General features: G+C 32.5%; 2 protein-coding genes across 4 annotated transcripts in view; both read left to right on the forward strand.

Moving 5' to 3' along the window:
- The first annotated feature begins 903 nt into the window (after window positions 1-903).
- Window positions 904-12,021, forward strand: LOC132131448 (protein FAM163A-like). Its single transcript, XM_059543472.1, has 3 exons — window positions 904-1,135; window positions 8,799-8,913; window positions 10,218-12,021. The coding sequence occupies exons 2-3, from the start codon at window positions 8,821-8,823 to the stop codon at window positions 10,575-10,577; spliced, it is 453 nt and encodes a 150-aa protein (XP_059399455.1). The 5' UTR covers window positions 904-1,135; window positions 8,799-8,820; the 3' UTR covers window positions 10,578-12,021.
- A 954-nt stretch (window positions 12,022-12,975) lies between these two features.
- LOC132131899 (rab GTPase-activating protein 1-like) overlaps window positions 12,976-22,434 on the forward strand; it is a 97,159-nt gene continuing 87,700 nt past the window's right edge. The window contains exons 1-9 of one of the 3 annotated variants that reach the window (XM_059544051.1): window positions 12,976-13,072; window positions 15,970-16,153; window positions 16,270-16,426; window positions 17,479-17,686; window positions 18,866-19,040; window positions 19,109-19,269; window positions 19,458-19,568; window positions 20,700-20,766; window positions 21,614-21,716. In XM_059544051.1, the coding sequence (XP_059400034.1) occupies window positions 16,016-16,153; window positions 16,270-16,426; window positions 17,479-17,686; window positions 18,866-19,040; window positions 19,109-19,269; window positions 19,458-19,568; window positions 20,700-20,766; window positions 21,614-21,716 (1,120 nt within the window). In that variant the 5' untranslated portion in view covers window positions 12,976-13,072; window positions 15,970-16,015. Of the gene's footprint in view, window positions 13,073-13,147; window positions 13,289-15,969; window positions 16,154-16,269; window positions 16,427-17,478; window positions 17,687-18,865; window positions 19,041-19,108; window positions 19,270-19,457; window positions 19,569-20,699; window positions 20,767-21,613; window positions 21,717-22,434 lie in introns of those variants that run through there. The other 2 variants (XM_059544052.1, XM_059544050.1) reach the window with 2 other exon arrangements.

Below are 22,434 nucleotides of genomic sequence, written 5' to 3' on the forward strand. Positions count from 1 at the left end.
ACATAAGGAATTTTCATTTCACATCATAACTGGACATTTTGCCACTATGGAGCATCAATACAATAATTTCTGTCCCATTAGCCTCACAAAATAGGTTGTTTTTATGATTCCTTTGTCCTTTTTGAAGCTTGAATGCTCTTCACTGATAAACTTTGAGAGAATTTGGAGAACAACGCAGTGATTTATGCCATTAGGAGAGTCTTGGTGCAAATGCAAGATGGAAGGGAGCTCTGATAGGGATCAGATTAAAGCACACTGCTGCATGGCAAATCATATTACCGTGGTTAAGTGACCCACAGACCTTTTCCCTGCCAAGATGCAACTGGTTACCATAGAGACCTGTTGTTCTGTCCCCAGGCTTTCCTGTGGTACTCTTTGGGAAAGCGTTTATGTGTGGACTTACTAATTGTAGAGAACATTAGTTATCATATATATATATATGGTGATAACGGAACGCTTTTGAGTGTGGACAAGAACTCGCTTTCGCTCCATTCCATTAGCTACGTGAATCCATTCCCGTGCTTTGACTACTCGGCTTCTTTGATTGGCTGAGAAGAAATATACAAACATACTAACGATTTTTTTTGTCCGAAACGTTAATTACTCGATATTAATGATTTGTTTATAGAATTATTATAGAAAATTAATATTATTCACAGTTAGTACTTAATAATAGCGCTATTGCCATAATGACACACACTCCGAGCTTAGAATCTGTTTAGGGCCGTGTTTTTTTAAATGTTTTATATATATATATATATATTCTAGTTTTTATATTATGCTCAGTGAAACTGTTTCAATTAAACTTTAGTGGAAAACGCCCACATGTCTTCTCTGCCTGACGTATGGTAGTCTCTGACCTTTATAGAGTAAAGTATTCATCTTCGGACACTTAATCTGAGCGCGCGCGTCTCCTCCAGTCTCTCCGCGCGCAGGGAGTGACAGATAACTCCTCCTTTCGCTAACGTATTTCTGTTCTTGCGTGGGCATTACAGCAATCCTGGGACATCCTGACAGATTCCAGGTGTGGAGAACAAATTTTTATCCCCATTTTGTGGAAATAACCGGGTGAGAGATGGTGTGATCGAGCGCTCGTCTTCAGATCTCTCTCCAAACATACAGACGTTCACTGAAGGTACGACTGGATTCCTCTTTTCACATCCTCTTCATCTGTGTTCTAGAAAATTTGATTTGGAGGTATCTAAAACCGATTCATTTCCTTATCCAAATGTGGTATTGTAATGATGACCATATTGATTTTTGTAACGCTACACATTTATATTATTTTTACATTGTTAAAATGTCTTAATGTAATGCATTCTATGTTTGTTAGAGCTAGAAGTTAGATATAGTGTTATACAAAACAGTCACATTTAGTCATGAATCTGCTATTTAATAAAGGTTATGTGGTTGTTATTATTATTTATTTTATTTTTTTACATCACGTTGGAGAATGTGGTCAGATTGTGTGTATATTTATCTATTTAAAAGATATTTCCCGAATAAAAAACGTAACCAGGTAACCATGGCAATAGGTAATAATTACGACAATATACTAAAATAAAATGATAAGAAATACCAGTTTCCAATATCAAGAGCTGTTTTGTACAGCAAATAGCATCTGAAAGCGAACCAGTGTTGCCAAGTCCACAGTTTTACTTGCAATGGTCAACTTGACATCACTTATCATAATAATCAATAAATATTCGAAGATGCCACAAACCTGCCCAGCCCATGTCTGTTAAAACCCACCGGGATTTAAAGGGCTCATATGATGTTTCTAAAAAGAACATTATTTTGTGTATTTGCTGTAATGAAATGTGTTTATGTGGTTTAAGGTTAAAAAACACATTATTTTCCACATACTGTACATTATTGTTTCACCACAAAGCTTATCAGTATGTAAAGCAAGGTGTGCTCTGATTGGCCAGCTATCCAGTGCTTTGTGATTGGCCGAATGCCTCAAGGGTGTGATGGAAATGTTACATCCCTTGCTATCCGGTGATACGCGTCCCAGTCAGAACACTGGCGTGATGAGACAAAACCAATAAAACCCATTACAAATGAGCCATTTGTTGCATCGAGTGGGGACATAATTACGGATTATAATGACTTATACTATGTTTTTACATATTGCATTGCATTGCGTCGTGTAAACATAAGCGCGAGGTCTGGAATTGAGAACTGTTGCTCAAAAATCACGTTTGAATTATCAGTAGCAAATCCTTTACATATGAAAACATACTTACAGACTGTGAGTCGGACCATTGACAGAGCATTGCAGTCTACCCTCCCAGGATCATCTGAATATTTGGGTTGAATTGTTCTGGAACAGTGTTGTAAATTCGACTTACTCACTGATTTCTAGTCGTGTCCTCTTTTGGAAGACCAAACAAAGTATTTTTGCTTTCACAACGAAACGTTATGCATTTTGCAAATCTTCCCACATTGTGATGTAGACATGTGGGGGCGTGTTTAAACAAGGCGTTTTAGGGGGGTGTGGACAAGTCTTAACTTTTATAAAGAATATCTCTTTGGGATTGAGACTTTAGGGTTTGCAACTTTACAGATCTTTCTTTATGCACCAAGAGCTTGTAACACTCCAAAGAGAAAGGAAAACTTGAAATATGACCCCTTTATATTCCCAAAGAAATGGGATAACCTTTCACTGGTGAAATTGCAAGAGAGGGGCGTAACCATAGATATGTAAGGATTGTGGTATCTTCAAATATTAATTGATTATTATGGTAATTGGTGAATGACTTTGAAGTTGACCCTTCCAATATGGCGGACGGCTTTTGTATAGCGGCCCATAGAAACAGTTGCTAATGATGCGTATACATATCTATGGTTGACGGGGGTAGTTTTTTAAGTCCGTAGGTTGAAGCGAATCACTCCGCCTTTATTAAGCAAGAGAATCTTCTTTCTCTTGTGGTTTAACAGTTTAAGGTGAAAGTGATGGTTGATTGGAATGTTGTTCATAGATCTAACCCCGTCCTTAAACTTAACTCAAACCCTAAACCAAAATTTAACCTAAATCTGATAGAAATGTTATACCTGGATCATCTCGGATGGAAAGAAGTTGGGTTTCCTCCCTATAGATCTCTGTGCTATTTTGTTTTACGATTGCATGTCACATAATTTACATGAATGTACATCCGTCTTTGCATTAATCTCAGAGGAGACATTTTCTAACAGAGATGCTGATTGCATCTGGGCTTCGAGGCCAAGCAAAATGCAAATGCATTCTGTGAGGAGAACAACAGAAATAAGAACCTTTCCAGAGGCTGTCTAACTCAATACCTGACCACAACTTTTTTTTACTTATTTAAAATATAATAATAATAATAATATGTTACTAAGAAAGTGAGGGATTTATATTCTGTTCTCTGAGTTACAAGTGTTGTAACAAGATATCAGTCTTCAAAAGGTCATTGCTCTGGCATCAAACACTAGGAGTTGGTTTATGGGCCTCAGGGGCTGGAAATTGGTTAATGCAGTGAGCTGCTTCCCAGCCCTCTGTAGTAGAAATGAATTAAAGCCAGTTCAGAGCAGAGCCAGCCAACAACTAATGTGGAGAGCCAGAGATTATACCACCAAATGACTAACTTTAAGATATTTTAGGACAGTATTGTCAGTCAAATGTACTATTTTCTTCATTTGCAGCAGTGTGTATTTTTTTTCTTTCAGTGAATCAGTCTTATTAGTTCATAGAATAAAATTTTCTTCTCTTTTTGATAAAAAATGGTAAATTGAAGTATTTATTATTAATAGGTTGGGGGTTCGATTCCCCGGGAACACATGATAGGTAAAAATTGAAAAGCCTGAATGCACTGTAAGTCGCTTTGGATAAAAGCGTCTGCTATGCATAAATTTTGTAAATTTAAGTTAATATATAACTTAAATTTAAGTTTAAGTTTATATATATATATATATGTGTGTGTGTGTGTGTGTGTGTGTATGTATATATATAATTAATATTATTATTAATTGTTAGTCATTCAAATAATTATAATAATGATTCATTATTGAAATATAAATATAAATAATTTTGATGAAAATTATAGATTAAAGTATTATTATTTTGATATTATTATTATTATTATTATTATTATTATTATCATGTTATAATAATATTGTATTATTATTCTTTATAATAATAATATACAGTCTGTAAATTTGTATTAAATAATGTTATCAAATAGACCAAAATTCCACAGTTTTATTGATCGGTTTAGTTTAGTTTTTATTATTATTATTATTATTATTATTATTAATTTGAATAATCTATAATTATTATTAATGGTTGAAATATAAATATGAATAATGAATCAAGTTTTAATATTATTCTTATTTGTATATTAGATTTATATAAAGACCATAAAGTTTTATTATATAATGTTATCAAATAGATAAAATTTCTGCAATTTTATAGATTGGTTCAGTTATATAATAATATATATAATAATAATAATTATATATATATATATATATATATATATATATATATATATATATATATATATATATATATATATATAAATCTATTTGAAAATGATAATTTTTGTTATTAACAACAAAACACACATATAAATTATTTCTTAAGTTATTATCACATATGTGGTTTTGATACGGTAATTTTTTAAAATAAAAATAAATATATATTTCCCACCTTATATTTAGCGTAATATCAAATTTTACATAAATATACACAACCTGTGACAAATTGGCCAAATGTGACATTTAAAAAATATATTTGTCTTTATAACTACATACGTTGAATCATTATATAGTTGATTCATGATTAAATGAATGTGCTGTGATTAAATAAAAACTATGAAAAAAGTCTGAATGCATAAATCAAATCTGAATGCATATTATGTTGATGTTTGGTTTGTTGGTGTGTGAAATGAAATCCGCTTCTAAAGAGCACTGCCCATTATAAAATTCTGAATAAGAGGTCATAGTTTGAAGCTGTATGATATTGGAGCTGCTCTCTAATACAGTTGGGATTGACCTTGGAATGGCATTTAAAACCTCTATAAATCCTGCAGTCGCTGGCCCATGTGCCCTCAGGCTACAAGCAGAGGCATGATGGGATTGTGGAGGATGTATGGGCTAATACAGTATGTGTTCTGACTGTTGAACATGGCTCTGAGTGGAAGAACAGAATACAGATTTTTACATTAGAAGTGCATTTAAACATGCCACAACATGCAGAACTGAGCAGATGTGCGATGTGTCCATGCACAAGATAATCCAGATGTCTTTATCATAGTCCGTTGAGTTTAAGCTCTCTAATAGTGATTCCATTGTTTCACATACACATGTACATTTGCAGAGGTGGATAACCTGCTGGAAATGATGGTAACAGGGTTACATTCTTTAATTTCATTTCTTCTTAGTCTGCCAATCACATTTAGCTCCTAGCATGTCAGTATAGTGAACCGAGAGATACATAGTCGTAAATCAAAAGAAGATTGGAGGAAAAAACATACATTTATTGGATGTACATTATCTGTAAATTTGAACAGTGTTATTTTATTATTATTTATGTACTACTTTAATATACTATAGTTTTTATTAATATTTTGAATAAGCTTTTATGTTTTTTTTATTCAGTTATTTAGTTAATAAAATACAGCCCATTTTACTGTTTAGGGTTCATTTATTATTTATTTAAATTTAGTTTAATTTATTTACATTGTAAATAAGTATTTATTTTATATTTTCAGTTTTCATTTTAGCTTCATTTTTAATCATGTTTTTTATTTGTATAATATATCAATATCCATTTTATGGTGTGTGTGTATGTATACTATTTAGTTTTAGTTTCGTTTTATTTTTTAGTTATTATTATTTCTTATTTCCACATTTACTTATTTGCTTTATATTTTTTTTCCCAGTGTCTGTATTTGTAGTTTTCATTTTAATTTAAGTTAATTCATTGAATTTTGTAATGTGTTTTTCCCCATCATTTCTATTTATTAAAGTTCAACTTGTTTTTATATTACTATTTAAATGTTTTACATTTCAGGTTTAGGTGTGTTGGTTGAATTCCAGTTATAAAGTAATTTTAGTGCTTCGACTCGACTATTTCAGTTAGCTGCCAAGACAACATTTCTAATTTTAGTTTACTTTGTTTTTCATTTAATATTATTATGTATTATTTTTGTTTTAGTATTATTTATTTTAGTATACTATAGTTTTTTATTTATATATTAAGTTAGTATATATTTACATTTTTGTTAAATTTTTAATCATTTAATTTTTTGTTTTTTATTTGTTTTTTGTATTTTTTACATACTGTTATTTAGAATTTCTCTATTTTTATTTTAGTTTCAGTTCAGTTTTTTATTATTATTATTATTTATTACCAATTTTACTTATCTGTCATTTAATTCCAAGCAATTTTTTTGTCTTTATTTAGATTTTAGTTGAATCCTTATTCATTTAATTTTATGTGTCAAATAATTTTATTATTTATTTTCAGTTATAATTTTAGTGCTTCAACTTTTCATTTAGTTTGTTTTCCTCTAATTGTTTATATTTTATTTTATTGTCAATAATGCAGTGATTCACAAAGCACCACTTAAGATGCTTTCGAAGCAAGCAGCTTTCGGTTGGTTAGCATGGCAAATTTGCTTGAAAAGCTTGAACCTGCTGTGAAATCTGCTTGGGCAAATGTGTTGCTCTTGAGTGAAATTCCCAATCGCTTGGATTGCCATTTAAATGACTGGCTTTTGACTTTAGAATTTTGCATAACAGTGGTAAATATGAGCAGCAGTTGGTTATATTTAAAAATTTTCTTGAAAACTATTGACAAGAAATATCCATCCATGCTTGTGAAGTAACAGCATATTAGATGTATTTTGATATTTACTTTGCTCTTTAATTTTTTTTTAAATCGTGAGTGCTTTCCATAAAATCTATCAAAGGCAACCAACTGAGATGAAGGTTATAAGAAACACCAGCCGAAAGAATTCGATTGAACAGGCTCTTGAAAAGAGAAGCAGCCCAGGCCAGAGTAGCAACCCAATCAGCTTTGAACATCCCTGCTGAAACACAAAAATCTGAAAGTGTGAGAGGGCAGACATATATGGACGGTGAATATATATATATTTTGAAAAGTTTGGAAACAATTTATTTTTTAGTTTTTGAGTACTTTTTTAGTTGCTGAATACTAAGTTGAGCTTTTTTGTTTCTTGTTATTTTTGAAATTTGACAACTTGTCAATATATGTACTTTTATTACATGGAAAAGAGCAGCATGTACATTCTTCAAAATATCTCCTTTTGTCATCCACAGAAGAAGGACAGTCTAACAGGTTTGAAACAACATGAAGGTTAATAATGATGAACAGAACTGAATCTTTGAGACATTTTTGACAGCACTGGATAAAATTTAGACAGGAGATTATTGCATATTTATGCATAAATACTGTATATATTATGTACACTTGTACAGGCCATTTATAAGTCATTAATTTATTTGTGAAAAATGCAATATTGACATCACTTAAAAAGGATTAAGATCCCATATATATATATATATATATATATATATATATATATATATATATATATATATATATATATATATATATATATAATTTAATTGGAGGACGTTTTTAAATGTCATTTTATTTCATTTTTCATTTTTATGTATTTTTTATTTTGGATTTTGCTTTATTTTGAGATAACTGATTTAAAAAAATATATTAGTAAAATCTCCTTTATTGTTCCATTAAATAATATTGCAGTGTATATTATTGCACTGAGTTGTGCTCATTGCATTCTGGGAAACAGCACCACATTCTTGCATCTCGAAGCGTAATTCTGGAGAGAATTCATATGCTGGCACTTTTCACTTGATATAAAAAATGTATACCCATCCTTATAAAAAAAAACTTTTATATTATCTTTCTATTTCAGATTACTAATATGAAAAATGACACAAACTGCAGGTTTTCTGCCAACGTTTTTTAACATTCATCCATGACTTTTCCAGATTAATTGCACTACTAAACTGTCAAGCTACATTTCATTTTAAGCACTTTATAGATTCCTGTAAAACAGCGTATAATAATTCATAAAGTGCTCATTAATAGTTTAGTATCATCTCAGATGGGTCTGAATACAGATGCATGTGTCAGCATCCAGCCTGCTTCGGTTCGTGTGTGTGAGTGGAATTGCTAAAAGATGCATCACATGTTAGTCTTCTAGGCATGTTCTGTGCTGGATTTAGTTCTCAACCCCAGCATCAACTTAGCTTGTGCTTTTTGCATTAGGCAGATAAAAAAATTTGACTGGAAAGATCTTGTTTTACATTAATTCATAGGTGCTTTTATCCAAAGTGGTGTATAAATTAAGGATATTAAAAGCAATTCATATAAAGCAGGTGTGTGTGTCTCTCTGTTTGTCAGTTCTCTGTGAGGCTTCATTTCTCTCCTCAAACTGGATGATTGCATTTCATCAGTGCGGCTCCTTAATCAGATCTGCAGTGCTGGTCAAACTCAATCGCACCGGGCAGCTTGACCCGACACTTCCTCTGTCAGCACGTGCTGAATCAAACTAGATGAACACTGACAACGCATCTGTCTGAACTAACATGTCGCTTCATACGTTAGATTTATGCATGATTTTTTTGTGTGTGTGTGTGGTTTTGCAGTGCCATCTTGCGGACATTGTGACACATTGCACCCGAAGTATTGGATCTCAAAAAAGTGGTCGTTTGGCATGCTCACCTAACACCTGTACAAATGGTCTGACAGTCAGTCTGTGTGTGTTCACGTCTAGAGTTTCATGGAGATCAGGTCGGATGACAGCTGGAACTGTGGTTATAACCGGAGGAATTCTCGCGACGGTGATACTCCTGTGTATCATTGTCGTGCTCTGTTACTGTCGACTTCAGGTGAGCGCGCGCTTCATAACATAAAGGGGTACTCCACATCAAAATGAAAATCTTCTCATTAATCATTTAGCCCCATGTTGCTCCAAACCTGTGAAAGCTTTGATCGTCTTCGGAACACAATTTAAGATATTTTTGGACAAAAACCGGGAGGCTTGTGACTGTCCCATAGACTGCCAAGTAAATTACGCTGTCAAGTTCCAGAAAAGTATGAAAAGCATCATCAGAATACTCCATCTGCCATCAGTGGTTCAACCGAATTGTTGAATATAGTCTTTTTTGTTTTTTTTGAGTACAAAAAAGTATTCTCTTCGTTTCACAATGTTATAGTAATTTGACACTGTTATTTACTTGGCAGTCTATGGGACTGTCACAAGCCTCCCGGTTTTCATCCAAAATATCTTAAATTGTGTTCCGAAGACAAATGTAGCTTTTACGGGTTTGGAATGACATGGGGGTACGTGATTAATGACAACATTCTCATTTTGGAGTGGAGTATCCCTTTAAAGCTCAAAAATAATGATAGATATTTTCCTCTGTGCATTGAATTTTGTGAATAAACAAAACAAAACAACAACAAAAAAAAAAAACAGATAGATTTGGGTGATTTTTCATGAATCAAGTTTTTATTTTATTCATAAGTTTTAATAATTTTATTTATAATGATACAATAATGAAACAGTAAGGTGTAGGTTTTTTTTAAGTTAATTAAATATTATATATATATATATATATATATATATATATATATATATATATATATATATATTATTATTATACATTTGAATGATTTTCATTTTATTTATACACTAAATAAAATAACACTGTTTAATATATTATTATTTTTATTATTATTTTTGACAGATTTTAATTATTTTTATTTATACATTTTAATACCTTATTAATATTTATAATGATAACAATAGTACAACAGTATGATATAGAGTTTGATCAACTTAATTGCTTTTTATTTTTATTTAAAACATTAACAGTAGTGGATTTTTTTATTTAATTAATTTTTATATTGGTTTTTTTTTATACTGTAGCTGTAAATGAAGTCAGTGAGTTTTTTTTATTTATAAACACTTTATTTAATTTGACTTTATTTAATATGATATATTTATTAAAAATAAATTCTATATATATTTTCTTTTGGTTTTGGTGACCTTGTATGAAAAAGTTAGTGCTCCTGTAATTAAAAAACAACAACAACAACAAAAATAATTTTTCATTCATTCATTTCTCCAGTGATGTCCTATGGAATTCCTATCTGTCTTACAGACTGACTAGCCTTGTTTTTCTTCTAGAATTATTGCTGTAAGAAGAATGGATCTGATCCAGATGCTGTTTGCTCACAACCTCAGTTTGCCTGCAATGCATGCAGCACATCTGGGCTGGATGGGGTCACCTCTAACCCGCTCTCCCTGTCGCCGGAGCCCACACCACCGCAGCGCTTCTGCCCCACCTGCTCCCCATACAGCTCTCCATTTTACATCAGCACCATGGACGAAACGCGGAACGGGGCCGAACGGATCACTTATATGCCATCCCAGTTTGAAAACCCGTGCCTGTCTCTCACCCTTCCTTCTTTGCACAGCGCATCGCTGAGCTCTCGAAGCTATCCGGACCTCTACTGCAACACACGTGCCATAAGCACTGATGTCTGATCAGTGCCGTCCACCGAAATCAACCCTAATGTTTCTTCTGTGTACAAAACAGAGTGAATGGGGACAGAAAGTACTCAGTTTTTACATTTTATCTGTCTAGCAGTAAATTGAAATCAATAATGTTTTGTAGAAAATGACATAAATTGGTTCTTCCTGAGTTGATTAGACTTTAATTAACACTGATAAAAATGATTTATCTGTATTTTTGTCTTGTTTTTTAAAACTAAGCATACTTAAAATAAGATAAATGCACTTGAGAAGCAAACTTGTGCAAGATAAGGCTTTTTTTATATCTTGAATTAGTCTTTTATGTTACATTTTTCCTGTTATTTTAGTAGACTTCATTAAACTAGAAGTTAGATTTGTGCTAAATCAAGAAAAAAATCTGTCCATTTTCAAAAACAATGGACAACAGCGAACAATGAAATGAAATAAACAAACAATGCAATAAAAATAAACAATTAAAATTAAATAACAAATTAGATAAACAAAATAGAATCTCTGAAGATAAGTTTTAACATCTTACCCTTTTTCAAAAGGTGTTTAAATGTTTTTTAAGGAAAACAAAACAAAAATACAGATTTCAAGGCATTCTGGAAAAGAATTGTTTTCTAGAGTGAAGGGCTAAAACAAAAGAAAACAATCTGCCGTTTTTCAAAAACAATGAACAAAAATAAACAAATAAAATATAAAATAAAATAGAACAAAAACAACAATGGAATAAAAATAAACATTAAATAAACAAAATCATTATTCTTTGAAGTTTTAACATCTATTTTAAGGTGTTGTCAAGACAAAAATACTGATTGAGAAAAAAAAAATGGAATATATAAAAAAATTTAAAAAAGGGCTCCTAGTTTTCTAAGCAGCCTTCAAAAACTGGGCTTCCTGTAATGGGCTAATGTATGAGGGCTATCCTACACAAGAACATTTTGTTATTGTGCCACAATAAAACATGTTTGATTTTATTTCAATTTAGATTTTTTTTTTTTTTTTTTGCAATTCCACTTGGTGGCGCCAGGAGTGCATAAATCACACACTTTATCTTTAATTAAATTTTTTTTTAGACATTTCTATGCAAGATCAGTGTAATCTGTTTGAATGTTTGAGGTAATGTAGTGATGTGTTTCTGATACACTTTCTTTTATTACAATGCAAAAGTTTGAATATTTAAATGATTCTATTTCAATTATTCTGTTTGTTTGTAAACATGGTTTCACCAAACTTTTATTAGCCAAACAGCGGCTCATGTTTAGTCAAGGGTAATGTGTTCCTCTATTGAGACTTGTTTGAGTTCATTTGTTATGCTTGATCATAAATATCTGTCAATGACAAAGATATGATGATAACTGGTAGCAACTGTTACTTTCTATGTGAAGAAAAATATTTTTACTTTAGACTGTTTAAAACATGAGCAATGTTTGACAAATGAACCACTGAGCAAATAAAGAAATAAATTAAGAATACGTTCTACTATATTATTTTCATAATATATTAATAATAATAATTAATATAATAATAGCTTGGATCTACCACTTCTTTTATTATTTTATTTGATCTTTTATACAGAAGTTAAAGTTGTAGTTTTTTTGCTCTAACCTAAATTAGCTTTTTTGTGTGTTTTATTAAGTGTATTGTTTTTGTATTAAGTGTAGTTTTTTGTTTCATTTTATTTTATGAATTATAAAAAAATTAAAGGTACAAAAAATACATTTTATTAACATTAATTTGTATTAATATCAAATAATGTAATATAAAAATATTTTATAGGCTAACAATAGCTTTTCTGTACCACTTCTTTATAACATATATATTTTCTAATATTTTAGATCACAGAGTTTAAAGTTTTGACATTTTAATCAGAATTTTGCTTTAATCATATTTGCTTTTTTATATTTTTATTGCTTAATTATTATGTACTTTTGTTTCATGTTTTTTTTAATAAATAATAAATTGTATTAAATTTACTACTTTTTATTTTTTGTTTAATTACAATTTATTTTATGGATTATAAATTAAATTTACTATGATAAATACATTTTTATTAATGTTAATTTAATAATGAATTATTTCGTATTAATAATGACATAACAGAAATATTTAAGGTAACTAATAGATTGGCACTTCTTCGTAAAATACTTAAAAATATATTTATCACAGAAATTAGTTTTTATTTAGACACTGTAATGCCTTAATAATATTTGCGTTTTTATATATTAAGTGTTTTATTATTAATATTATTATTATTATTATTTTGTTTCATGTTATTTATGAATGACATGAAATGCACTTAAACAAAATACGTATTTTATGTACATTATTATATTAAATGAATTTGTATTAATGATATATTCTATTTTTGTTGTCTTAAATACCTAAACACAGTGGCGCTGATGACGTCGCCTGCGTCCCGCGTATGCGGCGCGAGCGCTGATGAGGTTTGCGGATGTTTCTGCGTGTGCACGCGCGTCGCTCAGCTGACAGACTCTCAGCAAGTAAGTTGATTTTTCACCTCCTCAGGAAACTCGCAGCAAACACCAAAATGAAAGAAAAAAAACATCCGCGTTGACACGACACGCGCTCGGTTTTCGTTTTATATTCAGCGTGGGAGTGTTTAAAAGCCTACGAGGCTCGTAAGCGCTTATTTTAAAGTTAAAGTGGCAGATAATGAGCTATTAGCGGTGGCTAACTTGCTAACTGACTAGCTTCAGGTTAGTTAAGCTGCTTCACATTGACAGCACACATTGACTTCAGATTTTAACTAGCTGTGTTTGTGTTTGTGTTTGTGTGTGTTATGAAAAATGTTAGTAGTCCGAAACGGTGTCAGTCAGCTTTGTTTTTTTGCTTTTGAAATCGTTTCCTGTCTTACATTGAATCCCTGTTTAGTCAGCTGCTAATATTTTGATGGTTTTTGCAGGGAATTTCCCTCAAATTTATATTTTATTTGTTCTTAAATAGCTGGACATAACAGCTCGGTAAACAGGGTTCGTTTTGTGATACTGTTTGCTTACTGTGCGTATATTTATGACACAGAATTTCGTAATACAGAAGTCATTTATTATATATATTTTTATATATATATATATATATATATATATATGTGTGTGTGTGTGTGTGTGTGTGTGTGTGTGTGTATATATGTGTGTGTGTATATGTGTGTGTGTGTGTGTGTGTGTATATGTGTATATATATAAATATGTGTGTGTATATGTGTGTTTGTGTGTGTGTGTATATGTGTTTGTGTGTGTATATATATATATATGTGTGTGTATGTGTATGTATGTATATGTGTGTGTATGTGTATGTATGTATATGTGTGTGTGTGTGTGTGTGTGTGTGTGTATGTATGTGTGTGATGTATATGTATGTATGTGTGTGTGATGTATATGTATGTATGTATGTATGTGTGTGTGATGTATATGTATGTATGTATGTATGTGTGTGTGATGTATATGTATGTATGTATGTATGTGTGTGTCTGTCAATATTAACATATAAAAAAAATAAACTTAAATCTGTTAGTAAGTAATATGCATTAAAATGTAGTATGTTACTTTTGATAATGATCTAAATGTTAGGATAAAATGAATAATATTTATATAATCATATAATGCAATTTGTAATAATAATGTAATATTGTACATTCACAGTACTGCACAACCATGTGGCTTATTGCTTAATTATATAGTTCCTCTGTTTGTTCCAATTACTCTTCTGTTCTGTTTTTGCTGGGTGATTTGCCGGGCAGATTTTCTTGTATTACATCATGGCTGGCCCTGAATGAAAACTCCCACAGAGAGACAAATAACTCTGGATTTTGAACTTTAAACACTGTGTTGGGTGGCAGGAAAGCCTTGGCTGTAGATGGTGTCATGTAGTTTATGCCATGTTGTAGAAACTAATACTGTACTAGTACAGTGTCTGTTTGTTGTCTTTAAATTATGGGTGTATGTATTACAGAAAGCATAGAGGATAAACTGTTGTTTCCAAAGCCTGTTTCTCCTGCTGAGGCCTGCAGTGTGTGTGAGTGAGTGAGAGAGAGAGAGAGAGAGTACTGTGAAATACACACCCAGAATAAGTAAACTGCACCAGTTTTATCTGTGGTTGAACATCTGAGACAGAGAGGCTCAGGCTCAGTTTAACCCTCCCAGCTTCTTGGTGGTGTTTAGTACTGATCCCCACAGCAAAAGAACATGATGTGAATTGACATCCAAAGTAGTGAATAGTAATGTTAGTTCCTTTACTGGCTAATTCTAAAATAATGACCATGAGTTTGTAATTGCTTAAAGTTTGTGTCCTCTCGGTGCCGTCTAATTCAGTTTGAATGACTAACTGGTTCTCTTTAGCGGGTAGCTAAATGCATTCTCTATTCATGTCAAGCGAGGAACTACTATGTATGAAAATGAAAGGCACACAGAGACCTTCTGTTAGCGTATGTTTTTGTCCTGTGCATTTTTCAATGGCTGTAATTGATGGAGAATGACGGCCACATGACTGGTGTGTGTGTGAATGTGAAGACCCTTTCACTCACTGTGACCCCCTGATATGAACTCAAGGAGCCAACTGTTAAATTAACGTATTTGCTATATTGGCTGTGCACTTGTTTCAGATAATCATCACCATCGCATGATAGTTGTGAAATAGTATGTAATTATTTTTTGACGTGTGAAAAAACTGTGTGTGAACATCAGTGATGGTTTCAGAGTCTTTGCTCTGAGCCGCTTTAGGATGTGAAAATGCAATCAGATAGATGACACCTCGATAAACATGAACTTGCTTTGTTGAATCAGCGATAATGTGTGAAATACTAGATGGTTGATATAATTTTCAAAAGATACTGCTGTAAATCTCTAAAAGTGCCTGGTGCTTTATTGCTGATTGATTGTTTTTTTTTGTTTTTTTTTCAGTATGAACATGATTAGTATCCAAAGCTAAGTTGATGTGAAATGTCAAAATGGAACATTTTTTACTGTTTAATAAATTTCCCACATCATATTGTATTCCAAAGGAAAGATATTTTCATAATTTCTTCTGAAATGTAATAACATCTTCTGAAGGGACATTTATGATGTCATCAAGTCTTTGTGGGCAGGGGGAAAATTTATGTTACGTATATAGTATACAATGTTACTTATATATACGTCTCACACACACACACACACACACACACACACACACACACATATATATATATATATATATATATATATATATATCTGCCAATGTTGGTTTGAATTTATAATATCTTAAAATTGCTAAATGCAGGTTTAAGATGCAAGGAAATCCAGTACAGAGAAAACCATCAACTCATTGAGTGTTTTACATAGCAGAAGTTAAAGTAGATCTTTTAATCCACAATGTACCTAGTTTAACAGGTCTGTCTTGTTGGTAGGATTGCAGCAGCAGTGGGCCGAGCGGGCGGACTGTCCCAGTCTATCATGGATGACAGCTCCTCTCTGGGTAGAGTGAGTGGCTCCACTGAATCTGTGTCAACCGTCACCAGTGAGGAGTTTGTGCTTGTGCCACCCACTGCTGGGGGCTCCCCCTCCAGCTCAGAGGGGAGACCCAGGCTCAAGGTGTCTCTTTCCACAGCCTGCTAAGCATTCTTTACTGTTTGTTTCAGTGTGTCAATAAGAGCGACGTTAAAAGTAATCTAGATTTTATTCATCATCTGCCATTTCCTCTATGTCAGATGTCGTGGAATGGGAGTGAGCAGTTGGAGCGGGCGATGGAGGAGGTGTTGGATGATGTTTGTGATGGACCAGGATCTGCAGAGGAGAAAGGAAGTCCTACAACACTCAGTTCTCCGATCAGACCACCCAGCCTGACTTTGGACACTGTTCCTCATGGTACATCCTGTTTGCAGTAACAAACTAACTCTGTTTTATCCCGAACTCCCATTGGTCCTTGTTAAACCATGTCTTAAAGGGATACTCCACCCCAAAATGAAAATTTTGTCATTTATCACTTACCCGATGTCATTCCAAACCCATAAAATCTTATATCTGTCCCATAGACTGCCAAGTAAATAACAGTGTCAAGGTCCAGAAAAGTATAAAAAGCATCATCAGAATAGTTCATCTTCCATCAGTGGTTGTACTGTAATGTTATGAAGCGACGAGAATACTTTTTGTACGAGAAAACAAAACTAATGACTTTATTTAACAAGTCATCTCTTCTGTCTCTACCCACATCCCCATAGTGCCATTTTGTAAAACACCCGTTGAACGCAAACAGCTCTTCTGTGTCAGCCGCACCACAAGGATACATTTTCTACCTTAATTTACACTTTGATTTGAAAGAAAACAGCATATCCTTGTGGCTGACACAGAAGAGCACACGCAGTTTGGAATGACAAGATTTTTTGTATTTTAATTTTTACATTTTAACAATTTTCAGGGATGTTTCGATACATATTGAATTTTAAGTATATGATTTATTTTTAGCAAGTTTGCCATTATATACTTTTTATTATATATATACATTTTACAGTATACTGTTTACAATATATAACACATTTATTTTATTTTTTTGTGTGTGTGTGAACTAGTTCTATTTATTATAACTGCTTCCTGTTGCCAAGTGCTATAATTGGGAGGACTTTGAACACTTCCTCTCTGCCTTGCTCAAACTTCCTCATTCAATCACACTTGACAATGGACCTATACATAAAACAAAGGTTTATTCAAAGCAAGAGTTTATTGTTTGAGGATTTCGACACAAGAATCTAAAGAAATAGTCAGCATAAAACACATTGTTCTACCTCTTAAATATGATCCAACAAGCCACCTGATGACTTGCATAATATCTCAAATATAAAAACAAATTTTAGAGAAAAAAATAAACATACACATCTCTGCAACTTTATACAGTATTGCCACTTCTTTGTCTGTATCTGTAGAAGCATCAGCAGCAGTTTTGGAGAGTTCAGCAGAACAGGAGGAAGACAGCGTGCAGTTCAGTAAACTGTCCTATCTTGGCTGCACCTGGGTGAAGGCCCCTCGTAATGAGACAGAGGCCCAGAAAGCCATGGCCACCCTGCGGGCAGAGAGCGCCATCCCCATCCCCATCACCCTCCATGTGCCCAATGGTCCAGATGGTTGTGTCCGGTCAGTCATTTGCCAAAAAATAATTATTTATTGAAATAATGACTTTTTGTTTGAAGACTACATATAAAATAGCTACCAAAATAAATGTTGATAACTTCAGTTTGAATAAAAGTAATGAATAAAAGCTGGCAAAAATGCAATCACTTTTCGTCAACTAAAACTATATAAAGACTCAAATGTCTAAAATGTAACTAAGACTATTAAGCATTTTCGTCTCAAGATCAAGACTAAGGCTAAATCAAAAATGCCTGTCAAAATTAAAATTGATTTCAGATTTAAATAAGTCCTAGAATAGTGAAATGCTTGTCATTTGCATTTTTTTTATTTTAATAAATTTTTCCCATTTCTTTTATTTTTGAATTTTAATTTATTCTGGTTTTATTTAGCATTTTTCTAATGTAATAATATATTTTCCCAATACAAATTATATTCCTTTGAACTTTGATTTTTTATTCTTAATGTTATTTTCAGATTTATATGAATTTTTGAATCTCAGATTTCCAGAGGGTTCAATGACTTCTGGACTACATCAGCTACTTCTCACAACCAGTCACAAACTATTTATTTCCACGTGTTACTCCTGGGGCTTCATAAAAGCTTAAAAACAAACCGCATTCAACATTGGGAGTATAAATGTGACTTTTATGTAGATTCTGAGTTCTTGTGATCTTCATGGTGTGTGTTTGTCTGTCTAGAGCTAACACAGCTGCCTTCCAAGCTGCTTTTAGCTCATGCTTTCAGTTTCGTAAATGTGATGTTGCACTTCAGTTTTCACACCCTTTTCTTTCTCAGGAACTGTGGCATGGCCTCAAGTTTAACATCTCACTGTTTCTTCTTTATAAACCTCAAACGCTCTCTTAAGTTAGAATAGTGAACTTTAATGCGTGTAGGAGGTGCCACTTTCATTTAGCTTAATTTTCAAACATAATTTTTGCACCTACATCTTCATCAGTTCTTCATTTAAATATCTCATTTAGCAGTCACCTAACCACATTATGATTGCACAATGTAAACCTGACCTCTTTTGCCATCTCCAAAATCAGTTTACTTTACTTTTTTCGTAGCAATCAGAGCAAAAAGTTGATGTATATTCTAAAAGATGTTACATTATGCGAAAGAGACTCCTTTATCTTTAGTTGTATTTATATTTTAATGTTTTCTTTTTTTATTTTTCTCTAGGATCGTCGACCAGGCCACAGGAACAGAAATTGCATCTTTTCCCATCTATAAGGTGTTGTTCTGTGCCAGAGGACCTGAGGGATCTGTCGAGAGCGACTGCTTTTCCTTCACAGAGAGCTACCGAAGCTCAGAGGACTTTCAAATCCACGTCTTCTCCTGCCATATCAAAGAGGCCGTGAGTTGCATTTGTTCATAAGTGTTCATAGAGTAATTTTCGGAACCCAACCTCCTTTCCTTATGTAGGTTAGTCGCATCCTCTATAGCTTCTCAACGGCCTTCAAGCGTTCATCAAAAGCTGCCACAGACATGCAAGACTCAGTGCTGCCACTTTCCCCCGATGGTGATATCTTCACCTTCACCGTTTCTCTAGAAGTGAGAGAAGATGATGGCAAAGGAAACTTCAGGTCTGTCTTTACTCAGTTCTGAAGAAACCTCAGTGCTCGTTCTCTCGCTTTCTGAGTGTGGTGTTAGTTTTTTCCTTTTGCTATTTAGTGAGTAAGATGAACTTGTTTTCTGTTGTGGGCAACCAGAATATAAGTGCAGTTGTGTCTTTCTTACTTTTTTCCCCTCTCTCTTCCTCTACATTTTGTAGTCCAGTTCCCAAAGACAGAGATAAGTATTACTTCAAGCTTCGTCAGGGTGTACTGAAAAATGTGGTGGTCACCGTCCAGCAGACGACCAATAAGGAGCTTGTAATAGAGAGGTGGGTTCTGGGATGTGGGAGTTCATGTCAGAAATTCAGATATTTTTATCATTTTACAGAACCATGTTTTGCCCTATGATTACTGGCATGAACTTGCCTGTAAATGTCAGCAATTTACCACAAGGTGAAAGTGAAAGTGGTGGAACATGTAAGAGATCTCTCTCTCTCTTTTTTTTTAAAATGGTTTAACAATAGGCCTTAGTTCATGTCCCAGTCATGAACCACAGTTGGCTCGATGCTATTGCTAGTCAAAGACAGTATTAGCAGACATTCTTGTTCTAGACATAGATATATAACACTTCATTTATAAATATATATACATTTTTTAAATAAATAATTATATAATGTATAATAATTATATGAAAAGAAGACCAAAATTTGTCTCATATGTGCTTATTATATAAAATATTATAATGTAATATTTTTTATAACTTTTCTTTACAGCAATTAATGCAGAAAAGTAATATTACAAGTGTGTGTAGTATATTCAAACTTAAAATGCACAATCACACATGTATAAATGTACAGGGCTTGAATTTTGGTGCGGGATTGCGCATAATTCATAATAGGAAATTCCTGCAATTATTTCAATGTGAAAGACGCTTTAGGTCGGATAATTGCAGTTTAAAAATATGTCTAAAAAATACCCTAACTGCTCCTCAAATATACCCCCCCCCCATAAGAGCCACCTAAAGGGGGACCCCCCCCCCCCCTACAATTTCCAAATTGAAATTCAGGCCTTGATGTGTGTGTGTCTGTGAAGTGTGTGTGTGCATTGTTTGCATATATATACACACGCCATATTACACAAAGGGTATAATATTTGTTTAATTGTACATGTAAATATATATTATTAAACAGTAGTTCATACAATGTATTATAATGTATTTTATTTGTAGTTTTGTATTTATTTGTTTTTGTGTAGTAGAAATATGTGTGTGATTCCTTGTGCAACCACTTGATGCCGCTCTAGTCACAGCACACTTTGTGAGCCTTTCACAAATGTTGCCACGCTCATTTCATGTAGAGTATTATAGAAGCTCCAGTTCACTCTCTGAAACTATTATGTTTTTAGCAGTCACTTTTATTTAATGCCTTATCCTCCGCATCTAAACCATGTATGTTTTCCAGGTGCTTTGGGATGCTGCTCAGTCCTGGGCAGAAAGTGCGGAACAACGACATGCACCTCCTTGACATGGTGAGACATTTCTGGCTCCTCGTTTTCTCTCAGTAATGTGGCTGCTTGGGGTTTAACTCTTACAGCTGTACCTTATATGTATATTATATGTTCATTTTCCATACCTTAACTCATTTTAATTACCACTCTGTTGCCAATTTTAGAAACACAATAGAAATATAGGGTTTTTTATTATTCATTATAAATGTCATTTCACATTGGCCCTTGAGGAAATTAAGTTATGGTGGTTTGCACTTCAAGACTAAAGACAATTAGCAGTTCAATCAAGCATCATTGGATCCACTGGGGTTTTTGAAACCTACAAGGTTTAATGTCATACTTTTCTCCATGTTGCCGTCTGGACAGTTTAGACAAATGTCATCATTTGATTTTTTTTGTATATATTATGTATGTATATATTTGAGTTGTCACTAAATTACAATAATCCTGATTAATCACATTATTTGTATTATATGTGTTAATGCAATTAACCTCAGATTTGTGGCAATATTCTGAAAAAAAAAAAGAAAAGAAAAAAGAAAGTCTCATTAATGCTGTAGCAGGTGGTTTTCATGATATTAATAAGATTCTGTCATGCAAAGACTGTAATTGATTTAGTTTTTAATAAAAGTCCCATTTGGATTTCATTTATAGATATCTAATAAGTCCTTAAAAGGATCTTTCTCCTTAATTTCCTCCATCAACTCTTTAGAAATTACTCCCAAATGAATAAAACACATGTCAGATTAGATAAATGTATTTAATGCATTTAATTTAACCCAGTTAAACATATTTAAAGATTCTCAGATTAAATTAAGTAGCCATTGTCATTATATAAGTGATAAACTTTTTGTGGTTATGTTTGAAGGAGTCTATGGGCAAAAGTGCTGATGGGAAGGCGTATGTAATCACTGGCACCTGGAATCCAAACACTCCAGCTTTCCAGCCACTGAACGAGGACACGCCGAAAGGTACGAGCTAATACACAATCCTTGCTTATCAGGAGTCTAAAGTGCTTTAAGTACACATCATGCTGTGACTAAATTTACAATTGTTCTGTTTTTTGTTTTGTTTTTTCACAGAAATCACACTTTTTCTACTTTTTCTTTTTTCTTCTTCTCACAAATAGCCATACAAATGTACATCCTCAACCATGTATACATTCTATCAGCTTTTCTTGTCATGGTCAAAATGTGTCTAATTTTTCACTGACAGCAGTGTAGCTTTAACTAATTTTCTTCTCAGTTTGGCCTAAACTAGAGTTTGACTAATAAGGGTTTCATTAATGGGTCATTAATGTCAATATATAGGTAATATAAAACCATCTAAATATAGGCACACACATTATGAAATAATTTATTATACTTCTAAAATAAAATTAATGTAATTTTAAACACTTAACTGCTTTTAATTGTTTTATTATATATTCATAAATTTAATTACATTAAATTATACATCTCATTAATATTATCATATATTAGACATATTGTCAAAATCCCTGTAAAATATTTAAAATGTGTAATTCATTGTCAAATTCTAATCTTCAATTTTATGTAATTTATGGTATAATTAAAATGTACTGATTTAATTTAAAAAATGCTGTTTAATTTGATATAATTTATGTTTTATATGATAAATTATTCAAAATTGATTACATTTAAATGTCAGAAAGTCAGAGTGGTCCAACTT

This window comes from Carassius carassius, chromosome 48 (genome assembly GCF_963082965.1).
Source record: "Carassius carassius chromosome 48, fCarCar2.1, whole genome shotgun sequence".
Taxonomy (NCBI): Eukaryota; Metazoa; Chordata; class Actinopteri; order Cypriniformes; family Cyprinidae; genus Carassius; species Carassius carassius.